This window comes from Hemitrygon akajei, chromosome 18 (assembly GCF_048418815.1).
Source record: "Hemitrygon akajei chromosome 18, sHemAka1.3, whole genome shotgun sequence".
NCBI lineage: Eukaryota > Metazoa > Chordata > Chondrichthyes > Myliobatiformes > Dasyatidae > Hemitrygon > Hemitrygon akajei.
The window spans coordinates 21,937,067-21,959,280 of NC_133141.1; the positions used below are offsets into that span (position 1 = coordinate 21,937,067).

At 40.6% G+C, this 22,214-nt stretch overlaps 2 protein-coding genes across 2 annotated transcripts in view; both read left to right on the forward strand.

Annotated features, from left to right (window-relative positions):
* bloc1s1 (biogenesis of lysosomal organelles complex-1, subunit 1) overlaps positions 1-22,214 on the forward strand; it is a 114,291-nt gene that overhangs the window by 83,861 nt on the left and 8,216 nt on the right. The window contains exon 3 of the mRNA XM_073071055.1: positions 18,108-18,240. Coding sequence (XP_072927156.1) covers positions 18,108-18,240 — 133 coding nt within the window. The remainder of the gene's footprint in view (positions 1-18,107; positions 18,241-22,214) is intronic.
* rdh5 (retinol dehydrogenase 5 (11-cis/9-cis)) overlaps positions 18,112-22,214 on the forward strand; it is a 79,785-nt gene continuing 75,682 nt past the window's right edge. The window contains exon 1 of the mRNA XM_073071054.1: positions 18,112-18,240. The gene's annotated coding sequence lies outside the window, so the exon portion shown is untranslated. The remainder of the gene's footprint in view (positions 18,241-22,214) is intronic.

The following is a 22,214-nucleotide window of genomic DNA, read 5'->3' on the forward strand; positions in this document are numbered from 1 at the left end:
ATAGCAACCTTGTCCTACAACAGTTGAGGCAGTGGGCATGGCAGCATCCCCTTTCCTGTCCTTCAGTGTGCTGCTGCCATCTGATTGAGTTAGTTCGTGCTGGTTCTGGTCACCACACTGTAGAAAGGATGTGATAGTACTGGAGAGGGTGCCAAGGAGATTGACCAGGAAGCTACTTGTGATGGAGTATTTCTGTTATGAAGAGAGACTGGGTCTGTTGTCCCTGGAGAAGAGAAAGTTAAAGGTAATATGATTCGGGTATATAAGATTATAAGTGGTAGAGAGTGTATACTGCATGACACTTTTCCGCTTATTACAGAGGTGAATAAAACTAGAGCACATAAATTTAAGGGAAAAGCTAAGAGATTTAGAAGGGATCTGAGGGGAACATTTTTCACTCAGTGAGTGCTGAGTACGTGGAATGCACTGTTGCAAGGTGTGAAAGCAGAGTTACTGACAGCATTAAAGAACTAATAGGGCCAGCACTGAATCATCTAGTTATAGAAGGCTGAGGCCAAGTGGGATTCCAGATGGAATAATGCACATGTGGTTCTATTGGTCAGCATGGATGTGGTGGGCAGAATGGTCTGTTTCCATGCTGTGCACCTCTATGGCTTTATGACAAACTGTTCCTACAACAGAGCAGGAAGAATGGTAATGAATGCATTTCCATCTTAGAACTATATTAGATCTACAATGGTGAGTGAGTATTAGTGTTGGGGTTGGTGGTTGAGTGAGTGTTGTGCTTGGGGTGTTGGTAGATGGGAAATATTGCTGTTTCCACTGAGCTCAACTGCATGTGTGTGAGGTCATTAAGCAACATATGGGACCAGAGTTTGAGGCGCCGGTGCTGGCATTGATCCCTGAAATGACTGATCCCACCAGGATCTCAAGGTCAGCTTCAGTATAACGGGTTGCCTGCCCTATCTGTTGCTCAGAGCCACCCAACCTGTAAAATGACTTTAAGTAGAATTTATAGTAAGTGGAAACCTCCCTGTTTAAAATAAAATGCATGCCTGAAGTGAATTATAACTGGTTATCAGCAGGTGTGTAGGATGCTTGAAATTAAGAGTTTGTGCACGTTAATAGGAAAAACATTGTGATTGGGAATTTTCAAACAAAACTCCCAAGTAAAGAGAAGCACACACTGATGCTACCAGGACAAGTTAGCACAGGCCCTCGTGCACTATTGTATTGGCGTATATTTTCATGGGTGATTGAATTTCAAGGTCTTAATGTTGCTATGTGACATATTGCTGAAAAGCAGAGTTTACTTATCATTGCTCCAACCCTTGTGGCTTAAATGAGTGAGTGGTACAACAAATTCCATGTGAAAATTAACAAACATCTGCTGAAAAAACTTGCTATTTGGCTTTCCTCTCATTTCTTTAAATAAAGCTCTTTTTTCGGCTATGATCTTTGGTTGATATAAATTTGTCCTTCATAAAACCTGAGCCTATAACTGTACTCTGGAAACTTGTTTTTTTGCTTCTTTCTGCCCCTGCTTTCTGGAGGGGTGTGTGGGTGATGGACAGATGGAGTGGGAGGAGGGTGTGGGTTCTCTATTCTTCATTCCTTTGTGTTAAGAACACAAACCTTTGCTTGAATATAGTTATATAGCCAAAGAACACTACAGCACAGGAGCAGGCCCTTCAGCCCATCTAGTCCATACTGAACTACTAATCTGCCTAAGTACATTGACCTGCACCTGGGCCATAGCCTTCCATACCCTTCCCATCCATGTACCTATCCAAATGTTTCCTTAAGTGTTGAAATCAATCCTGCATCCACCACTTCCACCGGCAGCTCGTTCCACACTCTCACCATCCTCTGAGTGAAGATGTTCCCCTTAAACATTTCACCTTTCACCCTTAACCCATGAACTCTAGTTCTAGTCTCACCCAACCTCAGTGGAAAAGTCTGCTTGTTGAGATGTTTTAAATATCTCTGCTAGGGTCCCTGCAATTTCTACAGAAGCCTCCCCGTGGGGTCTAAGGCAACACCTTGTCACGCCCTGAGGATTTATCCATCCTAATTTGCCTCGATAGCAAACACCTCTTCCTCTGTAATCTGTATAGGGTCCATGACCTCACTGCTGCTTTGCCTCATTCTACAGACACTCTGTCCATCTGTCAAATAAATACAGATGCAAAAAAATCCTTTTAAGATCTCTCCCATTTCTTTCGGCTCCACGCAGAGATGGTCATTCTGATCTTCCAGAGGACCAATTCTGTCCCTTGCTATCCCTTTGCTCTTAAATGATAGCACTCACTACCCACCTGCATTTTATTAGCACAGCCAGCCTTTGGATGCAAGATTTGATGTTTATGGCCTGATGATACTGTGGCTGCCCCAATCCTGCTATCAATCTAGCCACTGCAATCCCTCCTTGGGTCTGACACTTGAGTAGCAAGAGCTACTGCCCAAGTCAGGCACAGGCTTATTTTAATATACAAATCAAGGGCCTGCAATGATCTTTTGTCAAATTCACACTGCACTGCTTTTCCAGCTGGCAGTGCAGCTGAAGAAGAGATCATTTCTTGTGAACCAGAGAAGGAGGAGTACCAGAATCAGGTTTATTATCACTGGCATGTGACATGAAATTTGTTAATTTAGCAGCAGCAGTTCAATGCAGTACATAATGTAAAAGAGAGAGAAAAATAATAAATAAAATAAATTATAAATATGTAAATCAATTACGTATATTGAATAGATTTAAAAATGTGTAAAAAAAAAAACAGAAATACTGTATATTTTTAAAAATGTGAGGTAGTGTCCAAAGGTTCAATGTCCATTTAGGAATTGGATGGCAGAGGGGAAGAAGCTGTTCCTGAATCGCTGAGTGTGTGCCTTCAGGCTTCTGTATCTCCTTCCTGAGGGTAACAGTGAGAAAATGGCATGCCCTAGGTGCTGGAGGTCCTTAATAATGGATGCTGCCTTTCTGAGACACTGCTCCCTGAGACACTGCTCCCTGAAGATGTCCTGGGTACTTTGTAGGTTAGTACCCAAGATGGAACTGACTAGATTTACAACCTTCTGCAGCTTCTTTCGGTCCTGTGCAGTAGCCCCCCATACCAGACAATGATGCAGCCTGTCAGAATGCTCTCCACGGCACATCTATAGAAGTTTGTGAGTGTATTTGTTGACACGCCAAATCTCTTCAAACTCCTAACGAAGTATAGCTGTTATCTTGCCTTCTTTATGACTACATCGATATATTGGGACCAGGTTAGATCCTCAGAGATCTTGACACCCAGGAACTTGAAACTGCTCACTCTCTCCACTTCTGATCCCTCTATGATGATTGGTATGTATTCCTTCGCCTTGTCCTTCCTGAAGTCCACAGTCAGCTCTTTCATCTTACTGACGTTGAGTGCCAGGTTGTTGCTGTGGCACCACTCCACTAGTTGGCATATCTCACTCCAGTACGCCCTCTCGTTACCACCTGAAATTCTACCAACAATGGTTGTATCGTCAGCAAATTTATAGATGGTATTTGATGGTACCACATAAAGTATCCAGGGCTGCTGTTTCGTTGTGTCCATCTTTCCCCTAGGGGCCTAGCTACCTTCTAACTTGAATACTGGTTGAGTTGCTCAGTATTACACTGGTCCAGGCTTGGATAACTGTTTTTCCACTGTGTGGATTTTCTGCCTGCTGAATTCCAGTAACATCTTGGTGAAGGAAAGCAGCAAAAACACTTAGTGCTGTGTTGGTTGGCCAACTGAAGGTAGTGTGAAACTGAAGGTAGTGTGAAAAAAATCTCTACCCCCGAGTATCCTTGTCCCAACTGACATGCACATGCATTTCCCAGACATAATCACTGATCAGCTTTTCCTAGCCTGGGTGTACTTCATCTACTGCTCCCAGTGAATCTTGGTATCAAACGGAGTGAATCAAATTGGTTGAATAATGGCTTTTGTCAATGAGGAGGATCTCAGGAAGCTGTAGTGCGTACCACTTACAGAATCACTGCAATCATTGATCTAGACTATTTGGACAACACCTCCGAAGCCTGCAATCTCTACCACAAAGAAGGACAAGTGTGGCAGGTGCATGGAAGCAAAACTTCTGAGATTCCTTCTAAGCCGTACACCTTCCTTGCTTGGAAATCTATTGTAGGTCTTTCATCATTATTGAGTCTAAATCCCAGAACTCCTTACCCAACAGCACAAAGTGTCCATGCAGAAATACTCCCATTCTCCCGGTGACTCATATTAGGAAGAGTCAAAGTTCTTAGAGAATTTCCAGAATAAATGTTGAAAATAATGTTCAAATCTTTTTAAGTCTACTTTGCAGCTTTGTTTCTCCAGTCCTGCCAAAGGGTTTCGGCCCGAAACATCGACTGTACTTTTTTCCATTGCTGCTGCCTGGTCTGCTGAGCATTTTGTGTGTGTTGCTCGGATTTCCAGCATCTGCAGATATTCTCTTGTTTGAAAATAATGTTAATTCTTGGAATTTCACAAGAAGTTTGGGTTTCAAAAATCCACTTCAAGCCCCCAACAGCAATTGAACAGTGACAGGTATTTATGCCTTTAAGACCTGCTCAAAATTTTCAGCAATGTTTCTTTGTAATCCTCCTAGGAAATAGTTCAGGTCTTACCAACCTAAATGCCAAGCAGTTTGTTTATGACCTTTGATAGGCAAATGGCAATCAACTTCTTAAACAATCCTCTGAACAGTGATTACCAGTGCCTGCTTCAGCTCCTTTATCAAGATAAATTCTTTAACTAAATATGATGCAGCTCAAGAACCTAGTTTGGCCACCTTTTGAGACTCTTTAGCACCTTTTGAGACTCTTTAGCAACTGAAGTATCTGGCAAATTATCCCTAAATTAGTCATCTTCATCAGATCCTAAAGTGACGATCCTGATGGTAAATGTCACATTGATGCATAGAAAAATAGGAACAAGAGTAGGTCATTCAGTACTTCGTGCTTGCCCCACCATTTGATACAGTCATGGTTAATGCTCTATCTCAGTACCGTATTTCTGCTCTCTTCCCATACTCATTGATCCCTGTGTTCTTTCTGACATTGGTAATAGACTGGGACATATAATTTGCATATTTGGTTGAAGGAACATTTATTGCCCCTTTGACTATCCTTTTCTACACTGAGGGATTTTGTTGTTGACATGGAGTACAGACCAAAGTTATTTCATGATTTTAAAGCGTGCAATTTTCTTTGCATTTCTGAGACAAACATCCAAGATCTTTTATCATTCTATAGACGAGATCTTTCACAATCTCTCAATTTCCTAAACAGCATTACAATGGAATGTGTTCTAATGTAGGAACTGTGACAACCGATTTGAACAGTACAAGATTCCAAAGACAACAAACTGGAACAAACAATTTCATAAGGATCAGAAAATCTGTTTTAGTGATGTTGATTTTTCAGATAAATACTGGCCAGGGCACTGGGGAGGATTTGCCTGCTCTTCTTTAAATAGTGGCATGGGATCTTTTGTGCCTCCTGAGATGACCAATGATGTCTTAGCTTAGGTCTCATTCAAAAGATGATTTTTTTTTGGTAATTCACTGATCCCTTAGTATTAATTAATATTTGACTTATTTCAATTTAGCTGGTATTCTGCACTTTGGACCTTCAACTAGGTTCAATTAGAACAAATTAATCTCCTCTGGAACAGAGTTTATGCTGTTTTTTAAGCAGATGGTCTGTGACTGAACTGATGCAGATTTTGAAAGAACATGGAGTATTAGAAAAGTCCAATTTAATTACTGTAGGAAAGAGAAATAATTAGCATTGAAATTAACTGTATTCTTCACAGTTGTACAAGTCTTTCATTTTAAAAATGTGTTTTTGCCAGAACACAAGGCTTTTGTGTTGTATGAGCTGAATTATCCAATGTGAAATGATGTTAATAACCTTGTGTGACAAACATCTGGTTTGAACATTACAGTGAATTCGGTTAAAACATTCATGGGAATAGAGCGTGTGGAACTGTCCCAAGCACCATTAAGCAGTAGCGCCAGTGGTGCTTATTATATTTGATTTCACATACATCTGCACTGAGAAGAAATTGAGGAAAGCCATAGTTTTCATTTTACTCCTGTCTAACACTTCTCTGAATGTACTGACAGTTTCTGGAGTGCAGACAGCACTTTGCCATCTCACCTTAAGGAATCTTGCCACGCAAGTTTATTGAATCTTGAAGGCATTTCGATTGCACTATGTCACAGTTATGCCCAACCTTGTTCTTGTGGGCTTCTTGTACAAATGTTCTTTCTAACGGGATGCCAATTGGGAGTAAGATTTTTGTGTTTCTCTTTCTATAACCATCCACACAATTTCTGTTTCAAAAAGTAATTAGGATTAGCTATTCTTCCACTGAATATTCAATTCAGGTGTAATTGTCGTTCAACCATACATGAATATCCGTGAATACAGCTAAATGAAACAGTGTTACTCCAGGGCTAAGGTGCAAAACACAGTAACCAACATTCACACGGCACAAAGCACACATAGCACCTACAAGATAGCAAACACATGTGAGATATCAGTAAAATACAGCCATGCAAAAGAAAAGTCCAAACACTAAGAATACCACAGGAATCTGCAGTTGACCACAATATGGCTTGTCTTCTGCCGAAAGAACACTGGGGGGCAGCACCGACTCCTACCTAGATACTGTGCCACACTGGTTCATCTGACCTAATAACTTTGTGTTCCTTCATGATGTCCCTGTACTTCCATCCTTCCTTTGCGACTTCAGTTCTTCAATACTAGAGCCTTGCATCTATTCTCTGTTCTAGCTCTTTGGTGTTTTGTTTGAGACCAAAACCGTGTGTAGTGAGAAACGTGTAGTTCTCAGCAGTATAGCTCAACATTGTTTCCTTTGTTACTTATTAGTTTGCAATGACACGGGATGGCAGTGTTTATTATTAAGAGCTGATTATGGACTTCAGGAAAGGTAAGACGAAGGAGCACATACAATCCTCATAGAAGGATCAGAAGTAGAGAGAGTGAGCCCCTTAAAGTTCCTGGGTGTCAAGATCTCTGAGGATCTAACCTGGTCCCAACATATCGATGTAGTTATAAAGAAGGCAAGACAGCGGCTATACTTCATTAGGAGTTTGAAGAGATTTGTCATGTCAAAAGAGATTTGTCAAAAACTTCTATATATGCACCGTGGAGAGCATTCTGACAGGCTGCATCACTGTCTGGTATGGAGGAACTACTGCACAGGACTGAAAGAAGCTGCAGAAGTTTGTAAATCTAGTCAGCTCCATCTTGGGCACGAGCCTACAAAGTACCCAGGACATCATTAGGGAGCAGTGTCTCAGAAAGGCAGCATCCATTATTAAGGACCTCCAGCACCCAGGACATGCCCTTTTCTCATTGTTACCATCAGGTAGGAGATACAGAAGCCAGAAGGCACACACTCAGCGACTCAGAAACAGCTTCTTCCCCTCTGCCATCCGATTCCTAAATGGACATTGAAACTTTGGACACTACCTCACTTTTTTAATATACAGTATTTGCACATTCTTTTAAATCTATTCAATATATGTAATTGATTTACTTGTTTATTTATTATGTTTATTTTATTTATTATTATTAGTTTTTTCTCTCTCTCTCTGCTAGATTATGTATTGCATTGAACTGCTGTTGTTAAGTTAAGAAATTTCACGTCACATGCTGGTGATGATAAATTTGATTATGGTTCTGATTTTTCTGGCTCGCACTCTCTCAGCCACTTGTAGCCAAATGAATTAGGAGCTGGAGTAAACCACTTGGCCCTCAGGCCTGATCTACTGCTTTAGTATGATCACGGCTGACCTGATCATAACCTCCTCTGCATCCCTGTTTACCCTGGCTATTAGGTACCCATCTATGTCTGCCTTTTCTTCATTCCAGCCTGTCGGTAAGGCTATTTCAGACTTAAGAAAGCTAGACTGGATTTTGTTTTATAATAAATTTTATTCATATTTTTAAAAAAAATTATTTTGCAAGAATAAACCATGCAATCCCTTTTCATTTTTTATACTCACAGTCAATGTTTTTGGTATAAGAGGGTAGGGGAGGAGGAGGAGGAGGACAAGCCAGAAGGTGATAGGTGAAGCCAGGTGGGTGGGGCAGAGGGAGAATGAAATAAGAAACTGGAAGGTGATAGGTGGAAAAGGCAAAGGGTTAGAAAAGAAGGATTCTTATTGGAGAGAAGAGTGGACCATGGGAGAAGGGGAAGGTTGAGGGGTTCCAGGGGGAGTTGTCAGGCAGGTCAGGAAAAATGGTAAGAGGCTCGAGTGGGGTATTAATGAAGAGGGAAGGGGGATGGGGGAAAATTGCCAGAAGTTGGAGAAAGCGATGTTCGTGCCAGCAACTTGGAGGCTTCCTAGACCTTGGTGTTGATCCTCTGACCTGAGAGTGGCCTCATCATTGCAAAAGAGGAGGCCATGGGCTGACCATGCATATGTGTAATAGTCCATGTTCCAAGGTTTCCCTGATGATGCTCCCCAGCTCTTTTGCTGCTACATTTACAGCTGCATTGGTGCTACTTCATGCACCAATGCTGAACTCGTCAGTTTCACTAGCTTTGCCTCCAACTTCCATCCTGCCCTTAAATTCATTTCATCCATTTTTAACACCTCTGTCCCCTTTCTCAATCGCTCTTTGTCTCCATCTCTGTTTATCAATATCTTTCATAAATCTACTGATTCCTATGTCTATCTTGACTATACCTCTTCTCACCCTGTCTAATTGTGTGACTGGACACAATTTAAATGCCATCTATAAATTTCCCGATGACACAGCTATTGTTGCCAGGATTTCAGATGGTGACGAGGAATACAAGAGCGAGATCGATCAGCTGGATGAGTAGTCACAGCAACAACGTCATTAAGACCAAGGAATTGATTGCGGACTACAGGAAGGGGAATTTGAGGGAACACATACCAGTCCTCATTGAGGGATCAGAAGTGGAAAGAGTGAGTAGTTTCAAGTCCCTAGGTATCAACATCTCAGAGGATTCATCTTGGACCCAACATATTAATGTAATTACAAAGAAAGCACGGCAGCAGCTATATTTCATTAGGAGATTGAGAAGAATTAGTATGTCACCAAAGACTGTCACAAATTTCTACAGATGTGGCATGGAGAGCATTCTAGCTGGTTGTGTCACTGTCTGGCATGGAGGGGCCACTGCACAGTATTGGAAAAAGCTGCAGAAAGTTGTAAACTCTGTCAGCTCCATCATGGACATTAGCTTCCCCAGCATCTGGGACACCTTCAAAGGACGATGCCTCAAAAAGGCGGCATCCATCATTGAGAACCCCCATCACCCAGGATGTGCTCTCTTCTCATTGCTACCATTAAGGAGGAGATACAGGAGGCTGAAAGCACACACTCAACATCTCAGGAACAGCTTCTTCACCTATGCCATCAGATTTCTGAATGGACAATGAACTCATGAACACTACCTCACAACTTTTTATTCTCCCTGCCAGCTTCCCATGATGGCACCCCATCTTCCCGCCGCCTTATCAGGGACAGAGTTTCTCATGTCCTTACCTCTCACCCCATGAGCCTCCACTTTCAACACATCATTCTCCACAATTTCCACCTTCTTCACTGTGACTCTACCACCGAATGTATCTTCGCTAATCCCCACCCCAACTTTCGGCTTTCCAAAGGGATTACTCCCTCCGTGATTCACTTGTTCATTTGTCCCTCCAGACTGATCTCCCTCCCAGCATTTATCCTGCGAGAGGCAGAGGTATTACACCTGCTCATTCATCTCCTCCCTCATCTCCATTCAGGGCCGCAAACAGTCTTTCCATGTGAGGCAACACTTCACCTGTGTATCTGTTGGGGTAGTCTATTGTATCCGGTGCTCCCAATGTGTCCTCCTCTACATTAGTGAGATCCCACATAGATTAGGGGACCTCTTTGTTGAGTACCTCTGCTCCATCCACAAAAAATGAAATTTTGCAGTGGCCAACCATTTTGATTCCTATCCCCATTCTTGTTCTGACATGTTAGTCCACGGCCTCCTCTTCTGTCACGACAAGGCCACTCTCGGGTTGGAGGAAAAGCACCTCACATTCTGTCTAAGTAGGTTCTAACCTGATGACATTGATACTGATTTCTCCTTCCAGTAATTTCTTTCCCCTCCTCCTCCCCTCTTCAGTTCTCCACTGTGGCTTCGTACCTCTTCTCTTCACCTGCCTATCATCTCCCCCAGTGCCGCTCCTCATTCCCTTTCTCCCATGGTTCATTCTCCTTTCCTATCAGATACTTTCTTCTCCAGCCCTTTGCCTTTTTCACATCACCTCCCGGCTTCTTACTTCATCCTCCTCCCCCCCCCCCCCCCCCATCCACCTGGCTTCACCCATCACCTTCTAGCTTGTCCTCCTTCCCCTCCCCCCACCACCTTATTCTGACATCTTCCCCCTACCTTTCCAATCCTGATGATGGGTTTCAGCCCAAAACATCAACTGTTTATTCATTTTCATTCTGCCTGACCTGCAGAGTTCTTCCAGCATTTTCTGTGTATGGCTCTGGATTTTCAGCATCTGTAGAGTCTCTCTGTTGATGAAATGCTTTTAATACTGTTCTATTATATTCATACACATCAGTAGCGCTGCTGCCACTCAAGTTGCCCCCTGGGGTGATATACTACTACGGTAATTGTGGGGGGCTTCCTCACATAACCCATCCCCTCCCTCTCCAGTAACAGAAGAACCCTATACTGTGATCATTTCCCACTAAGCCCAAACTTCGGTACATCCCTCAGTATTTACTCCTGCAGCCTCCATGGACAGCTCAATGTGCTGGCAGACCGACAAATTTAGAGTACCTAACCAAATTTCTCTTAAACATTGAAATTGAGCTCATGTGTACTGCTTGTGCTGGCTGCTCATTCCACACACTCACAACCCTCTGAGTGAAGAAGTTTTCCCCCTGTGTTCCCCTTAAACTTTTCACCTTTCACCCATAATCCATGACCTTTGGTTGTAGTCCCACCCAATATCAGTGGAAAAACCCTGCTTGCATTTACCCTAACTATACCCTTCATAATTTTGAATACTTCTGTCAAATCTCCTCTCAATCTTCTAAGTTCCAAGAAATAAAGACCTAGCCTTTCCTTATAACTCCAATCCTCTGGACCCGGCAACATCCTTGTAAATTTTCTCTGTACTCGTTCAACCTTATTTATATCTTTCCTGTAGTTAGGTGACTAAAACTGCACATAATACTCCAAATTACTTCACCGATGTGCTATACAACTTCAACGTAACATCCCATCCATCTTCTTTACTCAGTACTTTGATTTATGAAAGCCAATGTGCCAAAAGCTTTCTTTATGACCCTATCAAGCTGTGACATCACTTTCAATGAATTATATTCCTAGATGCCTTTGTTCTACCACACTCCTCAGTGCCCTATCATTCACAGTGTAAGACCTACCCTGGTTGGTCCTACTGAAGTGCAACAGAGTAAGCACAGAGAGTAAGAGAGTCTTCTGAGGCTGAGACTGAACTGTGAGGCTGTGGAATTCACTTCAAGGTAGTGATTAAGGGAGCACTTCAGCATTTAAGATTGGGTGGTTAAGGGTGTGGGAACATGGTGGGTGACTGATTTCAGGCTGCCTCTTTGGATGGAGGTCAACATCAACAAGGATTAGTTTGGCCAAATGGCAGTTTCTGCATTGCATTTGTTTTATAGTTCAACAATATTAATTATGTATGACTGCTATTTTTATTCTGGCCAGAAAGATTTGCATTTATCTACGTTAAATTTAATTTGATGTAATTTTGCCCTCTTGCAAGTATTGTCAGAAGGAGAGATTTGCATTATGTATTTGCTGTTTATTGATTATGACTCAGCATTCAATGCCATTATTCCCTGACTGTTCTTTTTTTGCACAATTTATTTATATTTTTGTACTGAAAAACAAGTTTGATTGTATGTTCATAAAGTGAGGCTAGGTTGTAAATAAGATAACTGACAGTAAATAATAAAGTAGTGGTGGAGATAGTGGGTGTAGATGTTGATCACCCTTACTGCCTGGGGGAAAGTAACTGTTTTTGAGTCTGGTGGTCCTGGTGTGGCTACAGCATAGCCTCCTCCCTGATGGGAGTGGGACAAACTGTCCATGAGCAGAGTAGGTGGGATCCTTCATGATGTTACTGGCCCTTTTCTGGCACCTTTCTGTATATTGATTGAGGGATAAATATTTGCAAGGACACTGGAAGAATTCCTTCACACCTCGACAACATAGTATTTTTTGATCTTTTATATCAACCTGAAAGAGCAGATAGCCTTTCCTTTAATATTTCCACCCAAAAGGCAGCATTTCCTACTGAATGTCACTCAGGCATAAGTCAGGAATTTAATCTAGCAACATTGAAACCATTTGAAGATTTCTTACTGATCTTTATGCTATTAAATTCATTCCTTATTTGATTATGCTTTTTCTGTTTATAACCTTCCAGGAAGCTTAAATGCTCCGTGCTGCTGTATTTGCCTTCTTTGAAAGAACCTAAAACCAGTCCAGTTTAGATAATGACTACCCCATTAAGCCATCACCTCCTTGCTTCAGAATGTACTCTCATATCTTGGAATTCTAAAATGCTTCCAACCACCAGCTATCTGGCCACATTTCTGTTCTGTGTCTGCTGAATTAATCCAGTGCATTGTCTTGACATCTTTAAAGTCTTGCTCTCCATTTAGATCCAGATTCCTGAAACTCTCTTAGGAAGACAGTCATCCATTGTTTTCTGCATGACCTATTACAATGGATTTCTATCCATAGACAGAATTTTCCTCACCAACTTTTTACTTCTTTCCTTATCTTATTTCCTTCACTTCTAGTACCTTCCACATTCCTCCTTGGCCAAAGCAAATGAAAAAGGTAGTTTTGGGTTTTGAACTTGATAGCTCTTTGGATGTTGAGGATCGAATGATTTGAACTGTTGGCTTCAAATTCTTTTTCCACTCTATTTTGTTATTTCAACAGTGGTGAAATGAAGCATCCTTTGGTTTTTGCATAATATTATTATGCGCTCACAAAGAGAAATGGAAAATGCTGAGCATCTTCAGCAAAGCATAGAAACATACAGATTCATTTCAACGACCTTCCTTTTGAATACACTGGATATTGACCCGAGCTGTTAACACTCCTCTTTCCATGGATGCTGCCCAATCTATTGAGTATTTCCAGCTCCTCTGATTTTTATTTTGGCTTTCCAACATCAACAGTATTTTATTTTTATATGTTTGAATGATAACTTTTAGTTAACTAAATTTTGATGATCCATTTAAAATGGCTGACCTTGGTGTGAAAATAGCAGTCACTTCAAGGCACTATAATATCCTGCTGACTGAAAAGGTAAAAATACAGCTGTTCTCTTCTGAAGCTTATTGTTATATGTAATTGATCATATTTGCATTACAAAAAGTGGCTACCAAAGTAAATTCTGGCCTTTTTCTAAAAGGAATGATTTTTTAGCAAATTGAATTCCAAAGCCAGCATCTCTGTAACATCAGCAAAGAAACAGTTTTGCATCAGCAACACTATCATTTGTTTGAAGATGTAATGGAACAATTGATTCAACTTTTTAACCACAAAGCTTTTAGCACATCTTGGCAGAAACATCGTCTTCCCTTATTGGAATTCAATGTTGGATCACTTCTTTTGTTCGATAATAATTTAATCACTTGTACAAAGCAATGTATAAGAGGGAATTTAGATAGCTGTTTCTGTTTCCTGATCATAGCATGAAGAAACTTTTTTTTGCTGTCAAGTCAGTACTGGAATTCATCTCTTTTCCCCGTCTCAGACTGGGCTCTAGTTTCTCAGGATCAATTACCTTATGAAAAATTTGTGTGAGCAGAAAAAGTGAAAGTCATTTAAATGCCAAATCCTATCATCACTATCTGTAGATACATGTTCTCTCACAATAAACCTGTCATCTGAAACTACTTTTAGAATTTGGTTCAGTCATTTTCTAATCTCCTTCATGAGTCTTGGTGATGGGGCAGCCCAGCTAGAAGCACCACAACTTTTGACCATAACTTTCTCTGCCTTTGACTGTACTGTTCTGAAAACATATATGTGTATTCTTCTAGTTTTGTTAATTTCTACCGCACACTGATTTGGATGAGTTGACTCAGTTAAGATATGTTGACCTCTTTCGCCACCTTTTGTGGTTATTTTGGCATCCATCAGTGTCTTTTTCCTTTCAAGTTATATACTTCAAACTTTTGATCGGTTAATGTTTGTCTATTTAGTAGCTTTCTTAATTCCCATGGCCCATTTTTCACTAATATCAGAAAAACTGGTCTCTTTGGATCCAATTTAAGTCTTTGATACATACAGTATTTGGAAATAGTTGCAATCCAAGTACTCTGTCATTAGCTAACATAACTTCACCAACAAATACCTTTGAGTCAAAATTTGTATTTGGTCAATATTTCTAAATGAGTGCTGGACTATTGGCCCTCATTATGACTTTTGGTTTCATAAAATGAGATTGGGTTATAATTGGTGACCTGCATGCTTCTATATGTTTGCCAGCAACCCAAAACAAATCCATACCACTTTCCCCAATGTTGTGTACCTTCAAGCAGTTTCTTATTTACAGGGTACACATAGTTTTGAAATTTGCTGCTTATGTTTTATGTGTAGCTATACCTTTTGAAAAAATATATAAGCAGTTTAGGATTTCCACTGTCGACTTGAATTGTTGCCGCTTTAAAGAAATCAAAGAGGCAAGATTATTGCCTCCTGAATCCATGGTGACTGTAAATTGCCTGTGTTTTTTAACCACCACCTTTAAGAGTTTGGTCAGTTGGAAAGATATCAGTCAATTTGAAAAAGGCCACCAATTTCCTCATAATAATCGTCAGTGCCTTATGATTCCCCTCCCAGGGCTCTTGTAATTCTTAAACAAATGCCATATATCCCTGGACTTTGCAGCCTTTTACTGTTGTTGAAGATTGTTAGCTCACTGGATTACATGCACTATTTCATTGGCTTTTTAATCATTTTTGAAATTTATTGACAAATTTTGTAAAGGGGCCATGTGGTTTTATGACGCAGGTTGATTATTTTGAAAATATTTAGTCTGCTGATTGTCCGAGTGCCTTTGACAATCGTGATTTTAAAATGTACAGCACACTCACATCAGTCCACATGCCTTCCAGCTTTTCAATTGCTGTCCAAGTTCACTCAAGTCAAGTTCACAAGCTGACATTATTAAGAAATGCCTGCCTCTAGCACTGAACTAATCATGTCCCATGGTACAACCGCCTGCTGATTTGACCAGGGTGGATGCCACTGCTTCAGGGTTTCTGCGACACTGCATTGGGAAATAAGTGACAGTTCTTAAATTTTCACTAGCAATAGAAGCATTTTGCATCTTAATAATAAGCAGAAATGTTAAATAACTTTTTTCTGCCAGCTTCCTTTGAGAGATGGCCGGGGTTGGATGGGATGGTGAGAAGAGGAGGGTGTGTGGGGTAGATGGAACTCAAAAAGGGGGGGGGGGGGAAGTAAGGCTTATAAAGAATGAAGCAGTCATGAAGTACTCATTTACAGAATTTGCTAGGAAATTAATTGCAGAATGTTTGTCTAAATGCCCAGAAACCTTTTGGGGAAATTGGAAAATGTATAATATCCATTATCCAGCATGGGAGCTGTACATGCCAGTACAAATGCTTTCACTAGAAAATGCCCTACTTCTCCTTTATTTCTCATCTCCCATCCTGAGAAGACTGACTCATGCTGTGGCACAATTCTCCATGCACAAATCAATCCATATGCAGGAACCTTAACACTGCGTTCTAGCAGCCAGTTCACCTCTGGGGGCGGGGATGTCGCAGCCAAAAAGTATAACCTGAATAATTGCATACGTGCTGCAGTTTAAGGCTGTTAATCGGAATGACGTTTCCTCAGCTGTTTCTTATTGTGCATGGCCATCGAGGTTAATTTGTTGCCCTGAATTCATTATGCAGATGAATTGTTTGTTGCTTGATTAGAATTGTTGTCAACCAATTAATTCAGAACACCACCACACCCCTGTAATTAAAATTTGCTTAACTACAAATGCAAGTGGTTTCTGTGGTATGCAAATGCTGTGGAATATATATTTTATCTCTCAGATCTGTGCACATGCCTAACTGGCCCATTGAACATGCCAGATTTCCATTGCTGCACCATAGGCAGTCATCTGTTCAGCTCTTCAAAAAGCCTTTCTCATTGAAAGTCAGCTCCTGAACCCACATCTTTAACCAAACTTTTAGTCATGGCTCCCAGTATCTGGTGTGTTTTACAGTGTTAAAGGTGCTAATTAGTGTAAGTTGTCATTGTTTTGTTGTTTACCTAACATTTACATATCTGCAGTTCTGGCACCATCATATGACCAGATGTGTACAGTTTTTAATCTCAACAATTGGATCTTTATCTCCATGATTGTACAACCCAAAAATGTGAAAAATGTAATCAAAACTCAAAAAAAATTGTAGCTAGAAACACGCAGGTCACAGAGCATTCGTAGAGAGAGAAACAGAATTATTGTGATTTTGGTCAAAATTAATTTGATGAACTCATCAAACTGAAATGTTTGATTCTGTTTCTCTCCGGACCTGCTAAGGGTTGCCAGCATTTTCCATTTTGAATGTGAAAACCATACTGTTCACTCTATGTTAAGAAGTTGCATAGATAGCCGTTTGCAACTAGGCAAGATAATAGATTGTGCCAGCACAGCTGATGCCAGAGGTACTTGTGCTTCTGGGGAACAGGCACGTACCACATCTTAAAAGGATTCTTTGCTTCTCACGCAACAGAATGCCACCTTTTCATGTTTACAGTTTTTACTCCAGTGTTGGCAGTGGTGCTGAATCCACAAAAGGGATTAAGTCTTACCATTCAGAGCAGCAAAATCAGGTGAACCTACTTAAAGTCAAGAGTACTGCTTTTAATTATTTATGATGATATATATGCTTAAGCCCAGTAGTGCCTTTGAAAATGCATATTAAAGAATTCCTTTAATGAATGCAATTTGTTATAATGGAATGGAGAGGGGAATTGTGGCCTTTTTGGTTAAGAATTCATTTTAGTTCGAGATGTGGTTCTGTTATCTGAAGCAGGTTTTTTAAAGCTTTTTGTTAAGTATTGCATTGCGCTGGAAAGATTGCATGTATGTTCCACCAATAGTTGCTTTAATAGTGTAGCTGTGGTGACTTTTTTCTTCTTGAACCACTATGATCCTTCTCTGTTGATGCCCCTGTGATATTGTTAGGTGAGGAATTTCCAGATACTGGCCCAGTAACGATAAAGGAAAAGTGACACACCAAGCTAGCTTACCACATGATTTTCAGGAGAACAAGAGGATAAGAGATTGTATGGGATGGAGTTCCTTTTGAAGCTGCCCATTGATTTTGGAGCAAATATGTTGTACTGTATTTAAGATAACTAATAGATTCAATATAGAGAGAGATGAGTAGAATCATAGAGTCATACAGCATGGAAGTAGGCTCTTAGGTCCGACTGATCCATGCCCACCAAGATTCCCATGTAAGCCAGTCGAATTTGCCCGTATTTATTTCATATCACTCTAAATCTTTCCTATCCATGTATTTGTCCAAATACCATTTTAAATGTTTTTAATGTACCTACCTCAACCACTTCTGGCAGCTTATTCCATATACTGACCGATCTGAATGTAAAAATTATTCAACGGGTCCCTATTAAATCTTTCCTTTCTCACCCATGTTCTCTATTCTTATTTCCCAACCCTGGGGAAAAAGACTGCACATTAACCCTATCAATGCCCCTTGTAATTTTATACACCTCCATATAATCACTCCTCAGTGTCCTGTGCTCCAATGAAAAAAGTCCCAACCTGTTTGTCCTCCTTCCAGAACTCTGTTCCTTTAATCTCCTCCGCAATCTTCCCAGCTTAATGGCATCTTTCCTATAGCAAAATTGAACACAATATTTCGAATGTGGCCTTACCAAACTTCTTGTATCATGAATAATTTTAATATTTAGATTGGATATTTTCATTTACTTGATTATACAAACAACCTGATTTTTTACCTCTGTGAAATAACAAATGTTTTGCTGTCTTCTTTTCAGAGTGGCCCAGGCCTATGTGAATCAACGGAAGCTGGATAATGAGGTAAAAACTCTGCAGATCCAAGCAGCCCAGTTTGCCAAACAGACTCAGCAGTGGCTTGGTATGGTGGACAACTTTAACCAGGCACTAAAGGTAAATTGTAATAGTGGAAGCACCTGATGTACAGTACATTGAAATATGTCAGTACCTGTTAATCATTTTTATTGTTGTAAAACATCTTTTGTCTTGGTCATAGTTATTTATACTGATTTGAAACAGTATGGTTAAAAGTACAACTTGTACAGCACGGACACAAGCCCTTTTGGCTAACCTCACCCATGCAAACTGTGATGCCTGTCTATGCTAATTACATTTTCCTGCATTAGTCTCTTATTCGTCTATGCTGGGGATTCCCAACCTGGTGTCCACAGACCCCTTGCATAATGGTATTGATCCATGGCATAAAAAAGGTTGGAAACCCAGAATCTATGCCTTTCCTATCTAAGTACCTGCCCAAAGGCCTTTTAAATGTTGTAATTATAAACTGCTTCGACCACACCTCTGGCAATTTATTCCTCTGTGTGGGGGGAAAAAACTTGCCACTCAGATCTCCTTAAAATTTCTCCCCTCTCACCTTAAACCTGTGCCCTCTAGTTCTAGAATCCTCTGTCCTGGGGAACAGACTCTACACATTTATCCTATTTGTACTCCTCATAATTTTATAGATCTCTAAGGTCACAGCTTAGCCTTCTACGTTACAGTGGGAATAAACCCAGCCTATCCAGTCTCTCCTTATAACTGCATACTTCCATTCCACATAACATCCTGGTGAATCTCTTCTGTGTTCTATTGTTCCACATCCTACCTGTAGTGTGGCAGCCAGAACTGTATACAGTATTTATGTGCAGTCTAGCCAATGTTTTGGATGGCTGCAACATGGCATCCCAACTTTATACTCAATGTCTCAGCCTATAAAGGGAGACATAATAATCCCTTCTTCACTGCCCTATCAACCTGTGTCACCATTTTCAGCAAGCTATAGGTTTGAAACCCAAGGTCTCTCTGTATATGAGTGCCCTTGAGGTCCCTGCCATATATGTCCTACCAAAATTTGAATCTTCCAAAATGTATAATCTCACATTTGTCTGGATTGAATTCCAAATACAGTCACCTCCATATATTTTTTTTAAGTTTTCAATAAAATTCAATTTTAAATAACTAAGGCATTTTAATTTTTTAAACAGGAAAAATTTAGATTTAGTTTCATCGGAATCTAGAGTTAGCCTGAGCAGCACACGCAAAATGCTAGAGGAACTCAGCAGCTGAGGCAGTATCCATGAGGGAAATAAATAGTCAACATTTTGGCCCGAGGCCCTTTATCAAGACTCAATATGAAACGTCAACTGTTAATTTCACTTTGTAGATGCTGCCTGACCTGCTGAGATCTTCTAGCATTGTGTGTGTGTGCTGCTCAGGATTTCTAACATCTGTGGAATCTCTTGTGCTGCAGAGTTAGCCTGTCAGTCAGAATAATAACAATAATTTATTTATAGAGCACTTTTCAAACAGACTATGTAGTTCAAAGTGCTTTACAGTTGGATAAAGTGCAAACATAAGAATATAAAAAACAAACATTAAAAAAGACAAAAAGATGTTAGTTAAAAGCAAAGTTAAATAAATAAGTTTTGAGCTGGTGTTTAAAAGTGTCAGCTGAGTCTGCATCCCTTATACTTTTAGGTATTGAATTCCAATTTAGGCGCTCCAGTTTTGGAGCATAGTTCAAAAAAAGCTGACCTGCCGCTTAACTTTTGGGGGAGATTTAAGACACTGGCGGAAGATGACCAGGGAGATCATAATATTCTATGACACAGGTGCAGAAGTAGGTGATTCGGCCCATCAAGACTGCTTTGCCATTCCACCATGGCTGATTTATTATCCCTCTCAACCCCATTATCCTGCCTTCTCTTGGTAACCATAAATGCCCCGACTAATCAAGAACCTATCAACCTCTGCCTTAAATATACCCAATTACTTGGCCTGCATAGCCAGCTGTGGCAATGAATTCCACAGATTCACCACTCCTGGCTAAAGCAATTTTTCCTCTTCTCTGTTTTAAGTGGATGTCCCTCAATTTGGAGACTCCCCAACTATAGGAAACATCCTCTCCAAATTACTTTTATCTAGGCCTTTAAATATTGATGAGATCCTCCCTCATTCTTCTGAACTGCAGCGAGTACAGGCCCAGAGCCCTCAAGTGCTCTTCATATGTTAATCTTTACATTCCTGGGATCATTCTTCAACGCCAACAATTTATTTCTTAGAAAAGGGGCCCAAAACTGTTCACAATATTCCAAATGTGGTTGACCAATGCCTTATAAAACCTCAGCATTACTTCCTTGCAGCTGTATTCTAATCCTCAAGAAAAAAATGCTAAAATTGCATTTGCCTTCGTTACCACCGACTCAACCTGCCAAGTAACTGTTGGGGAATCCTACACAAGGACTCCCAAGATCCTTTGGACCTTGGATTTTTGAATATTCTCCCTATTTAGGACTTTATCCCTCTGCCAAAGTGCACTTCCCTACACTTGGCGCATTCTCCTCATCTGTCGATGTCCTTCTGCAGACTCCCTTAACACTACCTGCCCTTCCACCTATCTTCATATTGTCCACAAACTTAGTCACAAAGCCATCAATTCCTTCATCTAAATCATTGACATATAATATGAAAAGAAGCAGTCCTTAACACCAACCCCTGCAGCACACCACTAGTCACTGGCAGCTAACCAGAAAAGGCTCCCGTTATTCCCACTTGTCACCTACCAATCAGCCAATACTCTAGCCATGCTAGTATCTTTCCTGTAATACCATTGGCTCTCAATTTGTTAAGCAGCCTCATGTGCAACACCTTGACAAAGGCCTTCTGAAATCCTAGTAAACAACATTCACTGACTCCTTTGTCTATCCTACCTGGTATTTCCAAAAAGAATTCCAACAGATCAGCCAGGCAAGATTTGCCCTTTGGACAACCATGCTGACTTTGGCCTGTTTTATTAAGTGCCTCCAAATACGCTGAGACCTCATCTTTAATAGCAGACTCCAATATCTTTCCAACTACTGAAGTCAGGCTAACAGGCCTCTAATTTCCTTTCTTCTGCCTCCCCCCTTCTTCAAGAGAGGAGTGACATTTGCAATGAGCAGGATTATAAAATTAATGTGATTCAGTGATGTGCCCAGATCATTAAGAGCTTGTATAAAATTGCTACAGTGGGTCTGGCAAAGAGTAAGGTTGCATTTCTATCACAGCTCATGTCTTTAATATTTTGCTAAGTCAATGAATGAATTTCTTCTTTTTTAATTTTTTTTATTAGTTTTTCAAAACATTTTACAAAATTAAAAACCCCAAATCCCAATGAGGAGCATTAATACAGTGCAAGATTAAGCATACAATAACAATATGCTACAAAGGAAGAGAATTTAACAAAAAAGCACCTAAATTAAAGACAAGTGAGCTTAGTGTCCTCCCCAAGCTCCACAACACAAGAAAAAAACAACAACAACTCCAGACCAACCACCACACAGTATAAAGAGTATAAGTCCGGACAGTCAAACTCCCAGACTGTGAATACACTTAGCAACAGAGGATAATAATGCCTGCTACCAGAAAAAAAAAGGGAGCTGAAAGCAAGGGACCGAAAAGAAGAAAAAAAAGGAAAAAAAAACCCTAGTCAAGAGGAAGGTTATGAAAGTACTCGATAAAAGGTCCCCAGACCTTATGGAACTTTAGATCCGAATTAAGAACTGAATAATGAATTTTTTCGAGGTCCAAGCAGGCCATAATGTCGTTAAGCCATTGCACATGAGTGGGCGGGGCAACATCTCTCCATCTAAGGAGGATCAAGCGTCTCGCCAGGAGAGAGCCAAATTCGGCATTTGGTCGGACCCAGACATAAATCTGTCTCGCCCCAAAAACCGAACAGAGCAATTAAGGGGTTAGGTTCTAGGTGCTGATTCAGAATACCCGATAATGTAGTGAAGACGTCTTTCCAGAATTTCTCCAAGCTAGGACAGAACCAGTACATATGGATGAGAGAGGCCACGCCCCTCTTGCATTTATCACAGAGCGGA